Below are 18,249 nucleotides of genomic sequence, written 5' to 3' on the forward strand. Positions count from 1 at the left end.
CTTTGAATGCATGGCTTGCTGCTCTTATGATGTACGGTACTTGGCTATAAAGTGCAAAATTACAGTCACTTTATGGATGCATTGTTGTGTACCAGTGGATCTAATGAAAAGCATAATTCAAAAGAATAACATGAATAATTGAGACATCAAAGTTGGTGCTTATCTCATTGAATATTAAACCACCGTGCCATTTGAGTTCAAATGACCTTCCTCTGATCCCCTGCAAAATGGAACTAGGGACTGGCTTGATTATTGCATGGGATTTGATGTAGCTTCATATTTGATTTATTTCTGAAAGGTATGATTCTTAAAAGCCTCGGATTATTTCAACGTTTTCTTCGGATTATCAGTAATTTTCAGTGTTTGGGCTATTCCTCAACAAAGGAAAGTGAATAACCTTCTTTCCCTATTATTTTGATTACCTTGAAATGTTTGTTTTCAAAATATCTCTATAATGTGCTGTATTTGTTTTGGAGAATTGATGGAATTGCATCTAGTACAATAACCTCAGAATGATTGTGTTTATTATGTTAAAGGTCAAGTCCACCCCAACAAAAAGTTGATTTGAATAAAAAGAGAAAAATCCAACGAGCATAACGCTGAAAATTTCATCAAAATCGTATGTAAAACAAGAAAGTTATGACATTTTAAAGTTTCGCTATATTTCACAACTCAGTTATATGCACATCCCGATCGGGATGCAAATGAGGAGACTGATGATGTCATCCACTCTTTTTTTAAAATGTTATTATATGAAATGTGAAATATTCTCATTTTCTCCTCATTGTCAAGTGAGACAACAATTAATTCCTCATGAACATGTGGAATTAGCATTGTTTATTACTATATGGTTCAGTCAAGTTGGTCATTATTGTCAAACCTGTAAAAAATGACATATTGTATAATTCAAACAATAAAAAACAAAAGAAATAGTGAGTGACATCATCGACTGTCTCATTTGCATGTCACTGAGTTGTGCATATCACTGTTTTGTGAAAAATAAGCGAAACTTTAAATTGTCATAACTTTCTTATTTTACAAAAAGGCGATTTTGATGAAATTTTCAACATTATGCTTGTTGGATTTTTCTCGATTTATTGAAATTAACATTTGTCTGGGGTAGACTTGACCTTTAAATGAAAAAGGTGATTATATATTTATGAATAAATTATATATTTCAAACATAAAGCAGACTATGATTCATAATTTCTCTAGATAGATGATCTTAGTTTCTCTCACCATGTCTGAACAAACCTTTACAGCACATTTGTATGTAATTATTACTAACATATCCTTTCATAAACTGTTTTATAGATCTTATATCAACTTGCAATGTATCCTGATGCTATATAGTTCTAATATTTCCTATACAAGGCCCAGTTTCATAAAAGTTGTTTGACCTAGAAGTTACTCTCAACCAATCAAATTATACCATTTCAAAAAAGCTTGTAAAAGTAGCCTTGGACTTGTTATTGGTGAGTTTTATGAATCTAAATGACCCTAAAACACCCGGCATTTATTTAAGAAATACAGATTTGAAAGAAAAAATGAAACATACAACTGAAGTAAATAAAATGTGATTATTTTTTTTTTAATGCAAACTATCGATTAGTGGATAATTAATAGTGTACAGTATGTTACATCAATAAATTGCATATACACCAGCTGTCAATATATTCAAATATAAACAAATGATTAGAAAAGAACCTTAATGCTATACATTTGTGTACACAATGTAATAATGCTGAATTCTAACGCATCATCCCAAAATATTTTTTGATTATTACTGTTTTCTGGAAGTGCAAAGTTATCTGACATGAAAGGAAAAAAATAAGAAGAGCAGATAGGTCAAATTTCGAACAAACCCAGATAAATATTAATACATGATTTTTTTTTTTCAAAAAGAGTCGTGCAACACCTTGAAAAATGTAAAGTAAACTGAATTCCCACAATGCAAACAAAACTCACCAAATATATATATAGGTTTCCATGTGAAAGCAAGAAATAATACAAGTTCAATTGATAGTATTGCACTTGACTGAAACACCTATAATTGGGCCAGAAAGCTTCATACATGTACATCAGAAGATCTGTAATATACCATGATGTTCACCAAGACGACAAAGGTGTTCAATTATAGCACCAAAAAATAGGAGAGAAATATCAGTAAAGGTTTGGCGAAAAACTGTCAAAGAATAAGAGTTATGAATTCTTATTAAAAGATTTGAATTGTGATGACATACGCAAGCAGCCATCCCATATGTCATGTAATATGCAGTCTCAAAAATCCCATTTTTTATTGGATGACTAGAAATAGTTTTGTTATAAAAGTGGGTATGAAATGGTGTTTCAAACAATGTAATACATGTAAATGCCCCCAAGTCAAATAAATCACAATTTCCATAGAAAATTGAATTTTATGGAATGTATATCGCATGATTAATGGGAGAAGCTGCTCGTACATGTATGTGATGTCGAAAATCAAAACTTTAAAAATACCATAACTCTTTTGATCCTTATGTATTTTTCACAAAATCTTCACCGATATTGTTTTTTCTCTCTCTCTCTTAATAGATCCAACTTTAGGCCAGGGTGAACTACCACTTTAATCATTGAATTCTCAACAACATAAATAGGCAAATTATCAATAAGGCCGAAGGGTTCGTAAACAAACTAAACCAAGTGGCAATTTACATTTTTTTCTATTTCCTCTGTATATTGTTTCCAAACTTTTTTCTCAACATTTCTAATCAAAATCAAAGAAACTGTGACTCTGTAAGTAAAATTTGCATATATCAATGAAAAATACAATTTAAGACATAGGAATTACCTAGAAAACGTAAGGAATTTGGACCTTGACACTACATTTGCAAATTAGAATGATTGATAAGAAATGATTAAAAAAAAGATTATATGACAAATAAAAATATTCATTTTCACAAATCATAATGTAACATATCTATACTTATATAATAATTACATCATGGTCGTGACAATGCATTCTTCTCAAATACATGATAGGCTTTAATAGGACGATGAACTCAGTTTGGTTGAATATGGGCAATAGAAAACAGTGGAGGGGGGGGGTTAGTGGGAGGGGTGGATGACTTGCTTCTGCCTCCCTCCCACTTCTTCCTCTCTTTTGCAGATTAATCCACATAAAAATTAACAAGTATTGTGTTACATAAAAAAAATTGATTCTTCACATTCTGAATTTAAAGTAGGGAAAAATATTTCCAGAATTAATATAAAACACATGAAACTGTAAATAGATTAAATACAAATGATATAAAATGCCATATAAAGACAGCATAAAAAATCAATAGAATATAATTTAAGCTAGTATTCCCAAAATAAAAATCAGCCTTTGAAAGGCCACCATAACACACACGTGAATATAACAAGTAGAAGGCCCCTAGTAGTATGGCCTGCATTTAGCAATTCATATAACAACAATGTTGATTTGTGACATTGACATATTTTTACCTACCCTGTCAACTTTATCAAATTTGTGTATATACTTTAACATCTATAGCAGTTGTCATACATTATTTTTTTTTACAAATAAACTTCAATGAATAAGTAAATACATGTCAAATGGATTTGATTAATCATTTTTTTCAAATAATGAGGCAAGTCCAATATCTATCCAACTGACCTGAAATTCATGCCAAATAATCAGTGACAATTAGTTTCAGGAAACAGGATCTGGTACTTTGAGATTTTGAAGATGACAATGACTCAATCGAGTCGCTCATCTCGCTTCTATTCAGGCAGGGACAGTGTAATGCATTTATAATAAAATGCAGTCATACATAGCCAACCTACACTTAAAATGGACGATTCCACAAAATGCCTACTACAATACAACATGAGAAGAGTCCATTATCAAGATGGGGAGGTTTTATCATCTTTTGATGCCGTTTGATCTCAAGATGAAGAATATAAATTTGGATATCTTCTCGTAGCAGAGGAACATGAGAGCAGCCGTGAGCACTGTCTGTAAAAGCTTGGCCTCTAGTCCTTTGTACAGTCCCCACTTACCCTGTGTCCTGAGAAACAAACATTCATATGAATAATGAGACATATCAATTGTAACCCATTCAACACAATTTCAATTAGCATAATCCATATTTTTGTTTAAATGGAGTTCAAAAAGTTGACAAAAAGTTTATTGCAAAAAGAGCAGAAGAAATAGAAAACATTGGTGAAGGTGTGAGGGAAATCCAACAAAGATTTAAAATGTTATTGGAATTTTAATCTTTTGATTGGCGATGTCATATGCGAGCAACTTCCAATGAATCATGATTTTTTTAATAAATCATTGAAATGGCATTTCCTCAAAAAATTGACAAGTGTTTTTATTGTATGTTCAGTATATCAATGTTCAGACAAATCATTTCGCACATGCTCCTGAATGAAAATTTTTATTACATAGCATACGGTGCAGCTGTTCGTATATGACATCACAAATCAATAAATTAAACTTCTTATACCTTTCTTAATCTTTGACGGACTTTCCTCAAACCTTCATCAATACATATAATATTTTTCTAGTATTTGTACGACAAACCTATCGTCGGGGTGAACTTCCCCTTCAAACTCTTTAAACTATAGTCTAATTATAATGCGTGTGTTATTCAACATTTACATAGTGCTCAATACACTCCTTGCTTCCAGGTACCCATTTACTACACCTGGGTAGAGAGTGGCAAATAGAGAATACCTTGCCAGAGGACGTAAGTCTACGAAGTCATGCAAGAATACAAAAAGAATTGCAACTGATTTTAAAAGTCAAGGTTGATTCGAGTAAACAGCAAAGACCAACTACTATGATATACAAGTGAGTAATTGACCTTTTGTATTGAAACCAAGTATGTAGACATCAACATATTCGTTTCAGTTTCAGTTTGGTTTATTTTCATTTCAACTCAAGCCAATACAACAGTAAAAGAAATCAATACTAAGATATAAATGAATGTACAAATATATACAGTATGACAGAGATAAACATTTACAATAGACACTAAACAATATGATAATCATATTAATAATGATATTTACAATGAACTAGATAATCATGATAATAATAATTGTAGAATATTCATGATAAAGCATTTTGCATATAACTTCTTTTATTCATCTTTATTATTTAAATAAATGTTGAGGAAATGGAGGAATCCACTATTTTGCTTTGGAATGAGAAGCGATTCATACTCACTCTATAACATGTTGAAGAACAGCAACTATATTCCTGATCATACTTCCTTTGTGCGTCTCTTTCTCCTTTCCATACTAAAATGAAGAATTATATAACATAAAAAATAGTAATGTTAGAAAATTATAATAATTATCTGTTTGAGATAAAATATGCAAAGACAAGAAATAACTTAATTTCAACAAGTTCATATGCAAAGTAAAATGTTGCTTTCAAATAAGCTGTCTTTATGTGATGTACATTTAATGGTCATGTGACACTCACCCTGAGTTTTGATTGGACAACCTGAAGCGGGTATGTACACAGTGTAGCCATTGTCTTAGCGAAAGCTCCGATCAAGAAGAATTGAAGAGCAGAGGGTTGCTGTGATAAATAAGAAAGAAATGGGAAATAAAAAACACATCATGTGGAATGAAAACATACTAATGATTTATTTAAGAGCAAAAATAATCCAGATTTCTTAGATATTTAAAATGATTCTGAGAGATCAATACAGTCTGATGAATTCCTACAAAAAAAGATCTGTTCCACACTATACATCTTGCTATACTTATTGATTCATGGAACAGATGACTTTAAAACCAGGTTGGTGCATCCCCCCCCCCAAAAAAAAAGTTAATAAATACACAAAAATTTGGATGTTAAATAAACAAGTCACGACAATTCAAAAATTTTCTTAACTTTACGACACGGTTACATGCACATCCTGGTCAGTGTAAAGGTGACGTCTATTACCTTTCTGTCAAAGAGTCTGCTATGATATCTTTTAAGAGCCTCGTAGGAAGCGAAATGAATCGCAGGGTTGATGACGAGCATTAGGGATGAGATTGTCCCACTCCATAGAGCTTCTATACCCTCTTGTTTAATGATCTTCTCAAAGGCATCTACAATAAAGAGATATTTTCAGTGAAAATAGATCATTTCTTTTGGGGATTAAAGATGGTACATGTTGGAAAGTGTGCATATTACACTTCAAGCAAATATGAACCAGGCGCCTTCCTTTAGCACCATCTCAAGTCCTCAACTACTCAAATGTGGCCAGGTTTCTAACCCATAATACAAGATTCTGAGCAGTGTAGTCTTGCAATATAGGCCCACTTTGTAATAATATCATACAAATTCACTACTTAATACATTCATACCACAATAATTATGTTACCGAGTAAATAAACAAGTCCTTTTCCTCTCAAAACATTGAAGTTTCTAGAAAAAAAAATATATACATACGATATTCCCTATTTACAAATATAATATCTCAATAAAAAATATTTTAAGACAAGCTATTTATATCCCAGTTTTGGTCAGTTTGCACCCCCTTTATTATTTTCAAACAAAGTTACATCATCCCTGCTGTTAGGAACACAGTGTCCCACAGAGGGTTCTTTCTGTCAAAACATGATTGCATAATAAAATTAATATTCAAAAAGCTTGAATTATAATATAGCACTTTTTGCTATAGAATATAAAACACAACTACTATTACCCCAACTGTAGCTTGAGCTACCTCATTATCTGCAGTGCTCAGTGAATTCATTTAATCGTAACAGGTGCCCATTCACCTCACCTGGGTAGAGTGCAGCACAATGTGGATCAATTTCTTGCTGAAGGAAATAACGCCATGGCTGGGATTTGAACCCACAACCCTCTGTTTCAAAGTCCTGAGACTAATCCACCTGGCCACTATGCTCTATAATATAATTTTTTTCCTTACCCAGTAGTAATTTTTGCTGAATGGATGAAAAAACTTGCTGTTAGTTGAATTGCTCATATTATCAACACAATAACAGACATACTTACCAATAATTCCGCTATACTTTGGATGTTTGGACTCTCTATAGTGCTTGGTCTGGAAGTGAACTCCCTGCATCTTCAGACGGGTGTTGACAACCCACATGGGAGTGGTGACTAAAACGTTGACCACGCCTAGCAATACGATTGATGATAGTGGAATGAAATGGCATAGATGATATATATTTTCATGACGCCTGAGAGTTTAATACTTCTTAACAGTGGTTCATCCACTAATTTTATGATTTATCAAAGAGAATGTGAAGTATGGAAAGTTCAAAGTAACACTTTACACTAGCACTAACTCATAGCAACAAGTATACAGAATCATATTATTAACAAAATTGTCAAAGTACTGCATATTATAAAATGGTTGACTGAAATATATTATGTGACCAGTCATTTATTTTAGCTAACAGGTAAATTTGCTAATTATTGGTGATAAAGACTATGGCCCGTATTCTGAAGTCAGGTTTAACTTAGACCATGGTCTAAACTGTGCTAAAATTATGGGAAGCCAAAAATGTCAATTTTTTTTATTAAGTTGTATGTTTCTTATGTTTACTGTGCTCTTTCCTGATTCATCGATGGTGAAGAAAATCATCTATTTATACTTCTTAGACAATTATGAATGATTTGAGAGCCAAATCAGCTGAAATATAATATCTCTACTGTTAGTGATTTATGTAACAATTGGCTATCCATACTTAAACCACAACTTTAAACCTGAGATTAAGTTAAACCCGACTTCAGAATACGGGCCTATTTCTATTGACCAGTCTTGGTTTTGAGACGGATGGTTTATCATAAACAAGGATCCACATCAATTTCTTATAAAACACATAAACATTATCTTGCTTAGACATTATTACATGCATCTGTTACCTTCGAAACAGCCAAAATGCCACTAGCTACGCCTTGAGTGCGTTAGAACTGTTTCATAGGTTTCTTGTGCCTGTAATTCTTACTATGCCCTCACTAATTTGTGTATTATTGATACAGAAAGACTGTGTTCTTTACCAGCAGCTATTCCTATAAGCAGATCCCTCACAGCTTTCTTTGATTTCATGACATCGCCTACCGCCACCTTGAGGCCATTGAAGGTATAGAAGTAGACAAAGTTTGAACACCATAGGCTTGATATTACTGGGTACCATCCCCTGTATAATGATGATCTGTATGTATACATTAAAATACAGTAAATGATATAAAATGGCAAAACATCAAGCAATACATAATATAGGATATGTATAGCGCACGTATCCACCTTGCTAGGTGCTCAAGGCGCTCCTATCTATATTACCCACCTCCTTCAGATTGAAAGACGAGTCCTAACCACTGACTAGACCACGACGCCCCCACAATCATAGCAAGGGGATAACATCTAGAACGGGCTGTGCAAAATAAAAGGACTGCCTGTAGGATTGCATTCATTATCAAACATCATGAAATGATAAACTGAGGAAACAAATTTTAATATATAACAGCAAATAGAGGGTCATTCTAAAAATGTCATCAGAATTATTAGTCTCAATAATTGATTTTGGGCTCAGATATGTACAGAGCTCTTGCATATTTATCTGCCATTAAAGGTAAATTCCAGTTCTGGTATTGATCTCAAAATGACTTTTTACAGAATCTAATATAATGACCACCCAAGTGTCTGTTTGTATGAATAAAAAATATGTGCCAAAGGATTCTGGAAGAAATTGTGTAATTGCTGAGAAATAAGCAAAATAAGCGCGGATTCGGTCACTTCCGTCGGGTCTTTATTCCAGCAATAATAATACACTGTCCCACGTGTGCCTATCTGTGTTGGCGATCTTCAGTGTGATCGTATTTCAGCTTAGATTTTATGATTTCACAAAGTTCAGTTTATGTAACTGTACCAGATCTAGATCCACGGTGATATAGTCATACTTAACATTGGCTTTACAGACTTTCTCACGAAATTAGTGTTTTACTGCAACTACTGTAATTTAGCTTTAACTCGGGACATTAACATGGATTATAGCAGATCTTCACACTAGGGATGCATGATACAATCACATTGAATCATTGTGACATTGAAACTTGTAAATCACAGACATTATTAATAATTAATAATAATATCTGCTTTTATATAGCGCTTAATACATCGGAACAACGTGTCTAAGCGCTTTACAGATATATTATTACCCCGGTCACCGGATTCAACCAGTCATTCCTGCACACAATGTGTGCACATCCTCCACTCCCTGGGGAGTATTCCAGTCAGTCGCCTCCAACCCATTTTCCCATCCAACTCACCGGGGTTCCACCGAAAGGGTCATCAAAATGTCACCCCAGCCTTTATTTCATTCCCCTATCTCCATTCTGTAAAAGGTAGCTATAAAGCAAATGTACTTCTCTGCCATTACCAAATTAGCAATGTATCAAATACACATAAGTTCTGCAATTTCGTAAAACTATTCTAATCCAACATAATGAGATCATCACTCCAATATATGCGTACGTGAGCCAAGTTTGACATTGATAACTCAACTACATTATCGTTTATTGTGAGAAGATATCGTCATGTATATAATGACCTTTATGACCTCTGGCCTGCCTTTGACCTTATGACCCCAAATACCCTTCAGATCACTGCCAAATGGGTCTAAATTTGAACTTGATATATCAATTAAGGTATTCAAATTATCATTTTAAAAAAGAAGAACGGACAAAAGTCCAGAGAATATGAATGTAATCCCTCTGGCACCATGTGCGTTGGGTGGAGGCATAAAAAATACTTACAATCCTTCTTCTCGAACAATCTCAGCTACAACATATGGAGTATGCTTGGCAGTTCTGTTCTCGTCAACTATTCAGTCATAATGGGTGAAAAGGTAAGAACAAAAAACACATCAAACATCATAGTCACAAACTTAATATGATCTTCTGAGGCCAGCCCTAATGTGACTTTTATCTACTTTTTTTTCTAGTAAAATGAAATTTGGGTTTTGCATTCATTGCAGGCCCGTTCATGCAGCTTGACCAGAGGCAGAGCATTTGATCTGGGCCCGTTTCATAAAGACTTGATATTAAATAAGAAATGTACAATTTATATAACAAATTTACTTCCAGCCATTCAAATTGAGTGATTTCTGTAGTTTTAAAACTTCTATTGCAAATTTGTTAGTATGACAAGTTTTATGAAAGAGAACTCTGGGAGATACAGGGTGTGATGAGTTTTATTTACGCTAGGGTCCTTTCCACCAGTCATCAAGTTTTTACCCGAGAATGGTTTTCAAAGTTTTCTAAGCAAACAAAACTTATTCTAAAAACATACGACAGAAACACTTATCGCAGTAAAGTACAATCTGACCACCTTATCATGATTTGATTATCTTTTAAATTTGTTGAAATGGACTTTTCCATATCATAGAAGATATTATCACTAATTTTATTTTGGTTAAAAAAAACCCTGACATATCATAGAAGATATTATCACTAATTTTATTTTGTTAAAAAAAAAACCAGACAGTGTTTGCATTTGACTGAAAAAATGAACTAATAATAATAATACATTGAGGGCTATATTATCAATGAAATCCAAACTGTTTAATAAGATTTGTAAACTTAACATGTACATAAAATCATTAACCTAGAAGGCTCATGACATGCTCAAAATGGAAGAATGTATTTATTCATTTATTCTTTAGTTTTATTTTATAAGGGGGGTTAATTTCAGCAATATGCTGCTTTCATAAAAGGCCCTGAAACATAACAAAATGGGGGAAAACATATACAGACCCATATTAACATTTCAATACAAACTGTTGATTTTGTGGGGAAATATATGAAATGAATATAGATGAATGAATATCAGACCAGTAGGAGAAAATGCCTTAAGGACAATTTCACATGTACAACAATATAAAAAAGAAATAAAATGTATAAAAATTAAACAATAATAAGAGAAAATTATCTAAGGCTGTAGTATTACTTTGCAAAAGTATGTTTATAATTAATCAATTTTTTTTTAAAGAATTGTCGGCCTTACAAGTTACATGGTGAGTATGGCAGTATTTTAAAATTGCTGGATGGTCTATTAAATGCTTCAGTCATAACAGCGAAACCGACTCAAAATCGACCAATGATGTGTCATTGGATTCAGCCTGGAGTGGGTTTGGCCGGTGACTGGCAGTGAGACTGAGGTATTCGGAATGTTTGGCTTACTTTGTAATCTTGATCTTGCTGTCTCCAATGGGTAGAATGTTGACATCGCTATTGTGCTGCCCTGCAGAGTAAAGGGGGTGGGGGGAGATGATGAACAGCATTAAACAAGGCACTAAATGGATATAAATGTAAAGGTGCAATATACAAAGTCCCCTTGAAACAGCACGGAGACGTTGGATGACAACATGAGTAATATCATATATATACATAACTAAATTATGATAATAATAAACAGTAATAATAGTACGGTAATAATAAATTATAAATAAATGAATAAATAAGAGCAATAAAAATAATAATACTAAATTACTATCATTATTATTATCAATCAATCAAAAGGATTTTTCACCCAACTTCATTGTTAATTTCTCATCCAAACAAACATGAAAGAAACAACTCTATTTAACAAACAAGTGGAATGCCTCTGGCCGTCTCACCTGCATCACGCGATTCAATATAGCAGCAGTGCTGATTTTGAAAACTACTATAACTCGCACAAGATGTTCAGTGATACTTGGTTACTCTTATTTCCACGTTTTATGAACTAGACCCATACACTTATAGAGATATGATGGTAATTCAACAAATACCCCCAACGTGGCCAAAGTTCATTGACCTTACATGACCTTTGACCTTGATCATGTGACCTGAAACTCGCACAGGATGTTCAGTGATACTTGATTACTCTTATGGGCATTTTCACGGTAACTGACATTACACGGCACAATGTTTTCACACCTTCCATTGTGTGTATCTCTAAAACAACAAATGATGGGAGCTTGCTTTTGATAGAGTTAATAAAGTGAACCTTGCTGTATACTCTGATACTAAGTTTTCCTATGTAACCACATTTTTTTACGCATCAGCAAGCAAAAATGTGTCGGTAACTGACATTACGCAAAAGGACATGCAATTTCAGGGTGTTCATTAAAATTGAAATATCTCATGTCCCTGAGTAGATAGAGAAATAATTTGAATATGTAAATATACCTCCGTTACTAGGTTAAGATGTGTCAAAATATTAAACAATTCGTTTTTGTCTTTTGGGGACTATGATAATTTTTCCACAACCATGCTGGTAACTGACATTACGGTAACTGACATTATACTTAATTTGCCATAGAGATAATACATGGAAGTCAAATGTGTGGAATCATTGCATTGTATCTTCTGTGCAGGGCTTCACATGAAAGTGAGCTTGATGTGGAAGTATACCCGAGTTTTTAGGAACATTTCAATGAAAAAACTTTTTCTTTTTTTAATTCCTTTCTTTGATTTGAACATTTTTATCACTACTTGTCGGTAACTGACAATACACATTAACATTATCCAGTGCTATATGATTTTCAAAGGCATAATTTTCTTGGTACTTATATGTAAGGCTTTTTAAAATCATAAGAGTTTCATAATACTTCACATTTTTAATTATCAAAAGATAAGAAATGTATGTTTTACTTACCCAGGGAGGGGGGGGGGTGGGGGTCATAGCAGCTACATGTTTTCCTATAGTAATTTAATATTGCATTGACTGTACACATGGATTTTTCTGACTATACACCCACAATATATTCATCAGTTTTATATTGACTTTTTAAACCTTTTCCTTCTCCAACCTCCCCCTCCCCTCAAAAAAGGCAAAATTAATAAGGGTCTCCTCCCCTAGGCTACATGTACCCCTCCCCCGAATCTCATGCAGCCATGTAGTTTTATTGATTTCTATTCTGGTCAGTGCAAGCGATGCTTGTTCATATCTGTCGGATTTCAATTCTCTTCATAATTTGTTTAATCATTTTCTTCGCTAATTTCTTTTATAAGCTGTCAACAAAAAATAAACTCCAGCTTCTAAACTGAAACTGAACTATTTGTAAATTAGAAAAAACACCACAGTAGTAGATCCATGCAACATTGATCAGAACTGTCAATTTTCACTTTTCATCTATACTTATAAACCAAAAACAAAATTGTATCACACATCCACACTACTAACAGGTATAAAATCCAGGAATTTACTTTTAGCGAGGCAATGCTCAAAAGAATCCTAGAAACTAAAAAAGGGACCCTGGAAATCCCCTTCATCACAATGTTAAGCTTAAAAAATGTTGCAGATTTAGGCAATACCTGTAGGTTGGAAAAGTACCCCCTACCCCCCCCCCCCCCGAAAACCAAACAAAAAATTGTCTGATACAAACAATTAGGTACTTGGTAAAGTGCATGTACAAAACAATTTCGTAGTAATTTTTTTGCACGATGGGAAAGCAACTGATTCAGCCCCCCTTTATGATCTCGGCCGTCGATCGCGCGATCGCAACGAAAATTGGCACGCGCTTTACCCATGGCATTATCTACAAAACTATAAAATCAAATTCTGCACAAAATCTCATTGCTGATTAATTATGCTAATTTATGCGTAAAATCATAAGTTTGATCTAATTAATAAAATAATGACCCTAAAATGCTAATTTTTGTTTCACATACTCTAGATAGGCATCTGATCAAATTTATTTTTCAAAAATTTCAACATCACATTTATTTTCTTATGTATTCTATTGTTTTCTAAATTTCTTATGTATTTCTTTGTTTTTTGGACTTTTTGTTTTTTATTGTTTTTTCAATGGAAATTGTCAGGGACTTTATTTTGGCCCTATACAAGATAAAATTAATTGATTTTAGCACAGTAAAAGGAAAAATAATGATACATTTTATGAATTTTGGCTGAAAACACTATTTGCATTGGATTTGTACACAAATTCACGTTTTTGAGTAATTTTGGGTCTGCATGCACTTACAAAATGTTGCGTAATTTCAGAACCGTGTACCTGGGGGTCACAATTTTGGTCTCAAAAGTTGCTCGAGACTTGAAGGTAAAAAGTCAGCTAGCGACGCGGTCAAAAACATTCGAGCAGTGGATTTATCGCGAAAAATGTCGAGGGGGGGCTGAATCAGCCCCCCCCCAGTCTTCTTAGGGTTAAATAACAAGTATACAATATTTCTTCACCATAAAATTGACCACATATTTGCATTTCAATATTGGTAACCAACGTTTTATCATGGTAACTGACATTACATCTCGGTAACTGACATTACATTTTCCACTTGGTAACTGACATTACATATATTTAATGGTACCCTATTGCTTCATTGTTAATTGGTAATCTTTAATTTTGGTGTAGAAGGGAGGGGTGTTACCTAGAGAGGAAATCTACCAAGTTTCATATAATATATCCTCTTTTCCAGGAAATGAGAAAAAAAAGTTCATGTTTTCGGTAACTGACATTACATACCATATTACATACTTCATCAATGTTTTTTTATCAGATGAATGAATTACTGGTGTTTCTTTCTGTGGGATTTTAAAAAGTGTTATAATAGCAAGCTAAATCAAAGGCGAAAACATCATGATCAAACCTGTTCTTTAAAAATCTGTCAAAACAAAATATGTATCAATATACTATTTTCAACACTAATTTGTATCCATACTTTGGCAGCCATTTTGAAATAAAAAATGGCTGCCAGAGTCGGAAAAAAATTTTGTCTCAGAAACTTCAGGTCTTGTTTTATTAAAAAACATAAAGCATTTGACATGAATATCAACTTAATTTTTTTGCCTCTGTGTCCATCTGTGGTGAAAATGCCCTTATGTCCAAGTTTCAAGAGAAAGATCCATCAACTTTCCAAGTTATGATGGTAATTCAACAGATACCCCCATTATGGCCAAAGTTCATTGACCTTTGACCTTGGTCATGTGACCTAAAATGCGCAAAGGATGTTCAGTGATACTTCATTACTCTTATGTCCAAGTTTTATGAACTAGACCAACACACTTTCAAAGTTATGGCGGTAATTCAACAAATACCCCAATTTGACCAAAGTTCATTGACCCTAAATGACCTTTGACCTTGATCATGTGACCTGAAACTTGCACAGGATGTTCAGTAATACTTGATTACTATTATGTCCAAGTTTCATGAATCAGATCCATAAACTTTTAAAGTTATGATGGTAAATCTACAGATACCCCCAATTCGGCCAAAGTTCATTGACCCTAAATGACCATTGACCTTGGTCATGTGACGTGAAACTCATGCAGGATGTTCAGTGATACTTGATTAACCTTATGTATAAGTTTCATGAACTAGGTCCATATATTTTCTAAGTTATGATGACATTTCAAAAACTTAACCTTAGGTTAAGATTTTGATGTTGATTCCCCCAACATGGTCTAAGTTCATTGACCCTAAATGACCATTGACCATGGTCATGTGACATGAAACTCAGGCAGGATGTTCAGTAATACTTGATTAACCTTATGGCCAAGTTTCATGAACTAGGTCCATATACTTTCTAAGTTATGCTGTCATTTCAAAAACTTAACCTCAGGTTAAGATTTGGTGTTGACGCCGCCGCCGCCGCCGCCGCCGTCGGAAAAGCGGCGCCTATAGTCTCACTCTGCTATGCAGGTGAGACAAAAACTGATGTGAAATATGAATCATATATATTTTATGAGATTAAACAAAAGAAAAGAAAGAAATATCCACTCATTCAACATGTGTGAACTGCATTCAAATTTGCAAATGACATGTATTCCTTTGTGCTCCTACAGTAGGATGTAGAGTCCAATGTCTGAACTTTGACACGTCATGGGGGTCGGGTGTCCAGACACTTGAAAATTTTGAAGCCTTCTTTTGTCTTTGGATAACACCGGGGATAACACTAAAAATGTGTATTCAATAGTTGTAATCATCTTCTATTTTGTTCTCTATAGTATTGCCTAACATTTTGTACTAGAACTTGATGAAACTTCGCTTGTTAATTTCTCCAAATGGATGTCACAACTCGATTGTCCGGACAGAGAACAACTGGGTACTTCAGTCATCTCCGACAAGGTGGTTGCTTGCACATGCAGCAAGTGATATTGTGATCTTCTTATTGACTATAATATTGGTTATAAATACAATTACAATGAATACAATTGGTTATAAACACAATGTCTGCTGTGCACAATGATGGCACTTTAGCTTCCCAAACCCACCAAGTCTTGCTACTTAAATATTACATAACATAGTGCATAACGTTATCTCATAAAGGTCTTTAAAAACACTTACTATGTATAGGCCCTACTATGTATTAATGATCTGCCTTTCCCAAGCTATAACCTGATTTGCCTGTTCATTCATTCAACATGTTCAAGTTTCAACCATTTGATTCATTTCCCAGATGGAAAGCACAAGCCCCGGGGGGGCCACTTACATTGACGAGTGGATACCATGCGCGACCAAAAAAACACGTAAAAAGGATGTCCTTTTCACGATAGGGCACGTTACGTACGTAACGTGAAAAGGGTGTCAAAAACACAAAAATAATGAAAAAAGGGTGTCTATTTCGCTAGGGAAATTACGTGTTTAGGGTCGAATTTGCAGGAATGATAAAACAAAATTAAAATGTTTCATAAAGGATGTCCATTTTGCCCCAACACTACGTGTTTAGAGTCCGATTTGCGCGAGGTGTAGAGGTGGGGTCGTACTAAACCAAATAAGGTAAAGCCGATGACCGAAGGACCCGTAACAATAAAACATTCCTGTACTTGTTTAGGGGTTCATTACAGGGAATATTTGCCAAGAGTATCGTTTTGTTTCCAATACTTGTTAAGGGTAGGGTTTCAACACGCCAATACTTGTTAAGGGGTGCATTTTCAGAATATGAAAATTACGTGTTTAGGGTGCTTTTCGAGACCCCATGGTCGCGCATGGTATCCACTCGTGAATGGAAGTGGCCCCCCCGGGGCACAAGCACACAATCTGTAATTTTTTATCTAACGTTTGTCGTTAGATCTATAAAATAATGTTAGAAAATAATTCTGTATAAAATCATAGTGACGCATAAAGTTAGGGATTCTAGCTTAGGCCGTCATTGCTAGTCTCAGACTCAATTCATACTAACTAAAGTATGAACTGATTTTTTTTCAAAAAGATTAAGTATGATCTATCGTTAGATCAGATCAAGAGAAAAATTTTGGCGCTAATGCACTTTCGCACCCGTCATGCCCAATGAAATAACACCCACAGCTTCATAGCTGACCCAGCGCCAGCTGCGCCGGCGAGCCAGTTTGTGGAACACTGCTTTGATTCGATGGGCAGTGCTAAAACGCACGAGTACCGAATATATAATATAAATATCAAGAAAAGGATAAGAATAACTAAGCATGGAGTAAGTATATAAATATATGTAATTCTACTTACAATTGCCCCTGACACTGCATGTACCAAAGTGTCGTAAGAAAAAATTGAGGGAGCATTATTTGAATTCGCCATCCCGAATTTTATAATCACATCCAAGTCCAACAAAGGTATTTTGCACATATATCTGCTATGCATATGCATTGCATATAATATGCTGATCGCGCAGACATTAGTCTGCAGGCACAGACCCTGATTGGAACTTTGATCAATAAGTGTGCCTCCACGCAAAGACTAGCACATACAAAACTTGCTGTTCCAATAGCGAGAGAGCCTTCAGTACACAGGGCATGAGTAGGCTGCACATTCAGACCCTTAACTCGAGCGAAGGGTTTGCCCAGCAGACTACGCAGACATCGTCACGTTTATGCTGTTGTTCATCTCCTTATTTATTTCCCTTCGTTATCAGTTTCTTCCGTCTCCTTCTACTCCTCGTCCCCTCTCTTCTTCTGTTCCTCCTCTTCCTTCTCCTTCTTTTCTTCTTCTTCTTCGTTATATTCTTGTATATATCTTATTTATTGTCTATATATCTTATTTATTGGTAATAGTAAATTCTTATTTTTTTTCTTCATTTTTAATATGTAAATAGTATAATTTTAACATTTTATTATCTTAATTCTGTATATTGAGGACCCCACTGGAAATAAGCTTTCGAGCTTTCGTGGGTCATCCTGTGCAAGCCTGTTGTTTTAATGCTACTGTATATATGTTATGGTGACTTGCCAAATAAAATCAATCAATCAATCAATCAATCATCGCAGATCGCGAGCGCGGCTGAGCTGTAGCAGCGGGGAGGGGGCACTCTTTTAG

At 34.3% G+C, this 18,249-nt stretch overlaps 1 protein-coding gene across 1 annotated transcript; it reads right to left on the bottom strand.

The window, feature by feature from the left end:
• Nucleotides 1-1,570: 1,570 nt before the first annotated feature.
• Nucleotides 1,571-17,941, bottom strand: LOC129269023 (peroxisomal membrane protein PMP34-like). The gene is made up of 9 exons (XM_064105208.1): nt 17,443-17,941; nt 11,207-11,267; nt 9,782-9,848; nt 8,027-8,181; nt 7,016-7,141; nt 5,954-6,102; nt 5,483-5,581; nt 5,222-5,295; nt 1,571-4,052 (listed from the first exon to the last, which is right to left on the bottom strand). Exons 1-9 carry the CDS (start codon nt 17,581-17,583, stop codon nt 3,908-3,910), a joined length of 1,017 nt encoding a protein of 338 aa, XP_063961278.1. The 5' UTR covers nt 17,584-17,941; the 3' UTR covers nt 1,571-3,907.
• Nucleotides 17,942-18,249: the final 308 nt, after the last annotated feature.

This window comes from Lytechinus pictus, chromosome 10, assembly GCF_037042905.1.
Source record: "Lytechinus pictus isolate F3 Inbred chromosome 10, Lp3.0, whole genome shotgun sequence".
In the NCBI taxonomy this organism is placed as follows: domain Eukaryota; kingdom Metazoa; phylum Echinodermata; class Echinoidea; order Temnopleuroida; family Toxopneustidae; genus Lytechinus; species Lytechinus pictus.

What these genes read in the sequence shown, in the direction of transcription:
- LOC129269023 (XM_064105208.1), bottom strand. Translation starts at nt 17,583, where the DNA reads ATGCATATGCATAGCAGATATATGTGCAAAATACCTTTGTTGGACTTG. An exon ending in GCTTATAGGAATAGCTGCTG is followed by an intron (nt 7,142 to 8,026) that starts GTAAAGAACACA and finishes TCGTATTGCTAG; the next exon opens with GCGTGGTCAACGTTTTAGTC. An exon ending in GCAGACTCTTTGACAGAAAG is followed by an intron (nt 5,582 to 5,953) that starts GTAATAGACGTC and finishes TATTTATCACAG; the next exon opens with CAACCCTCTGCTCTTCAATT.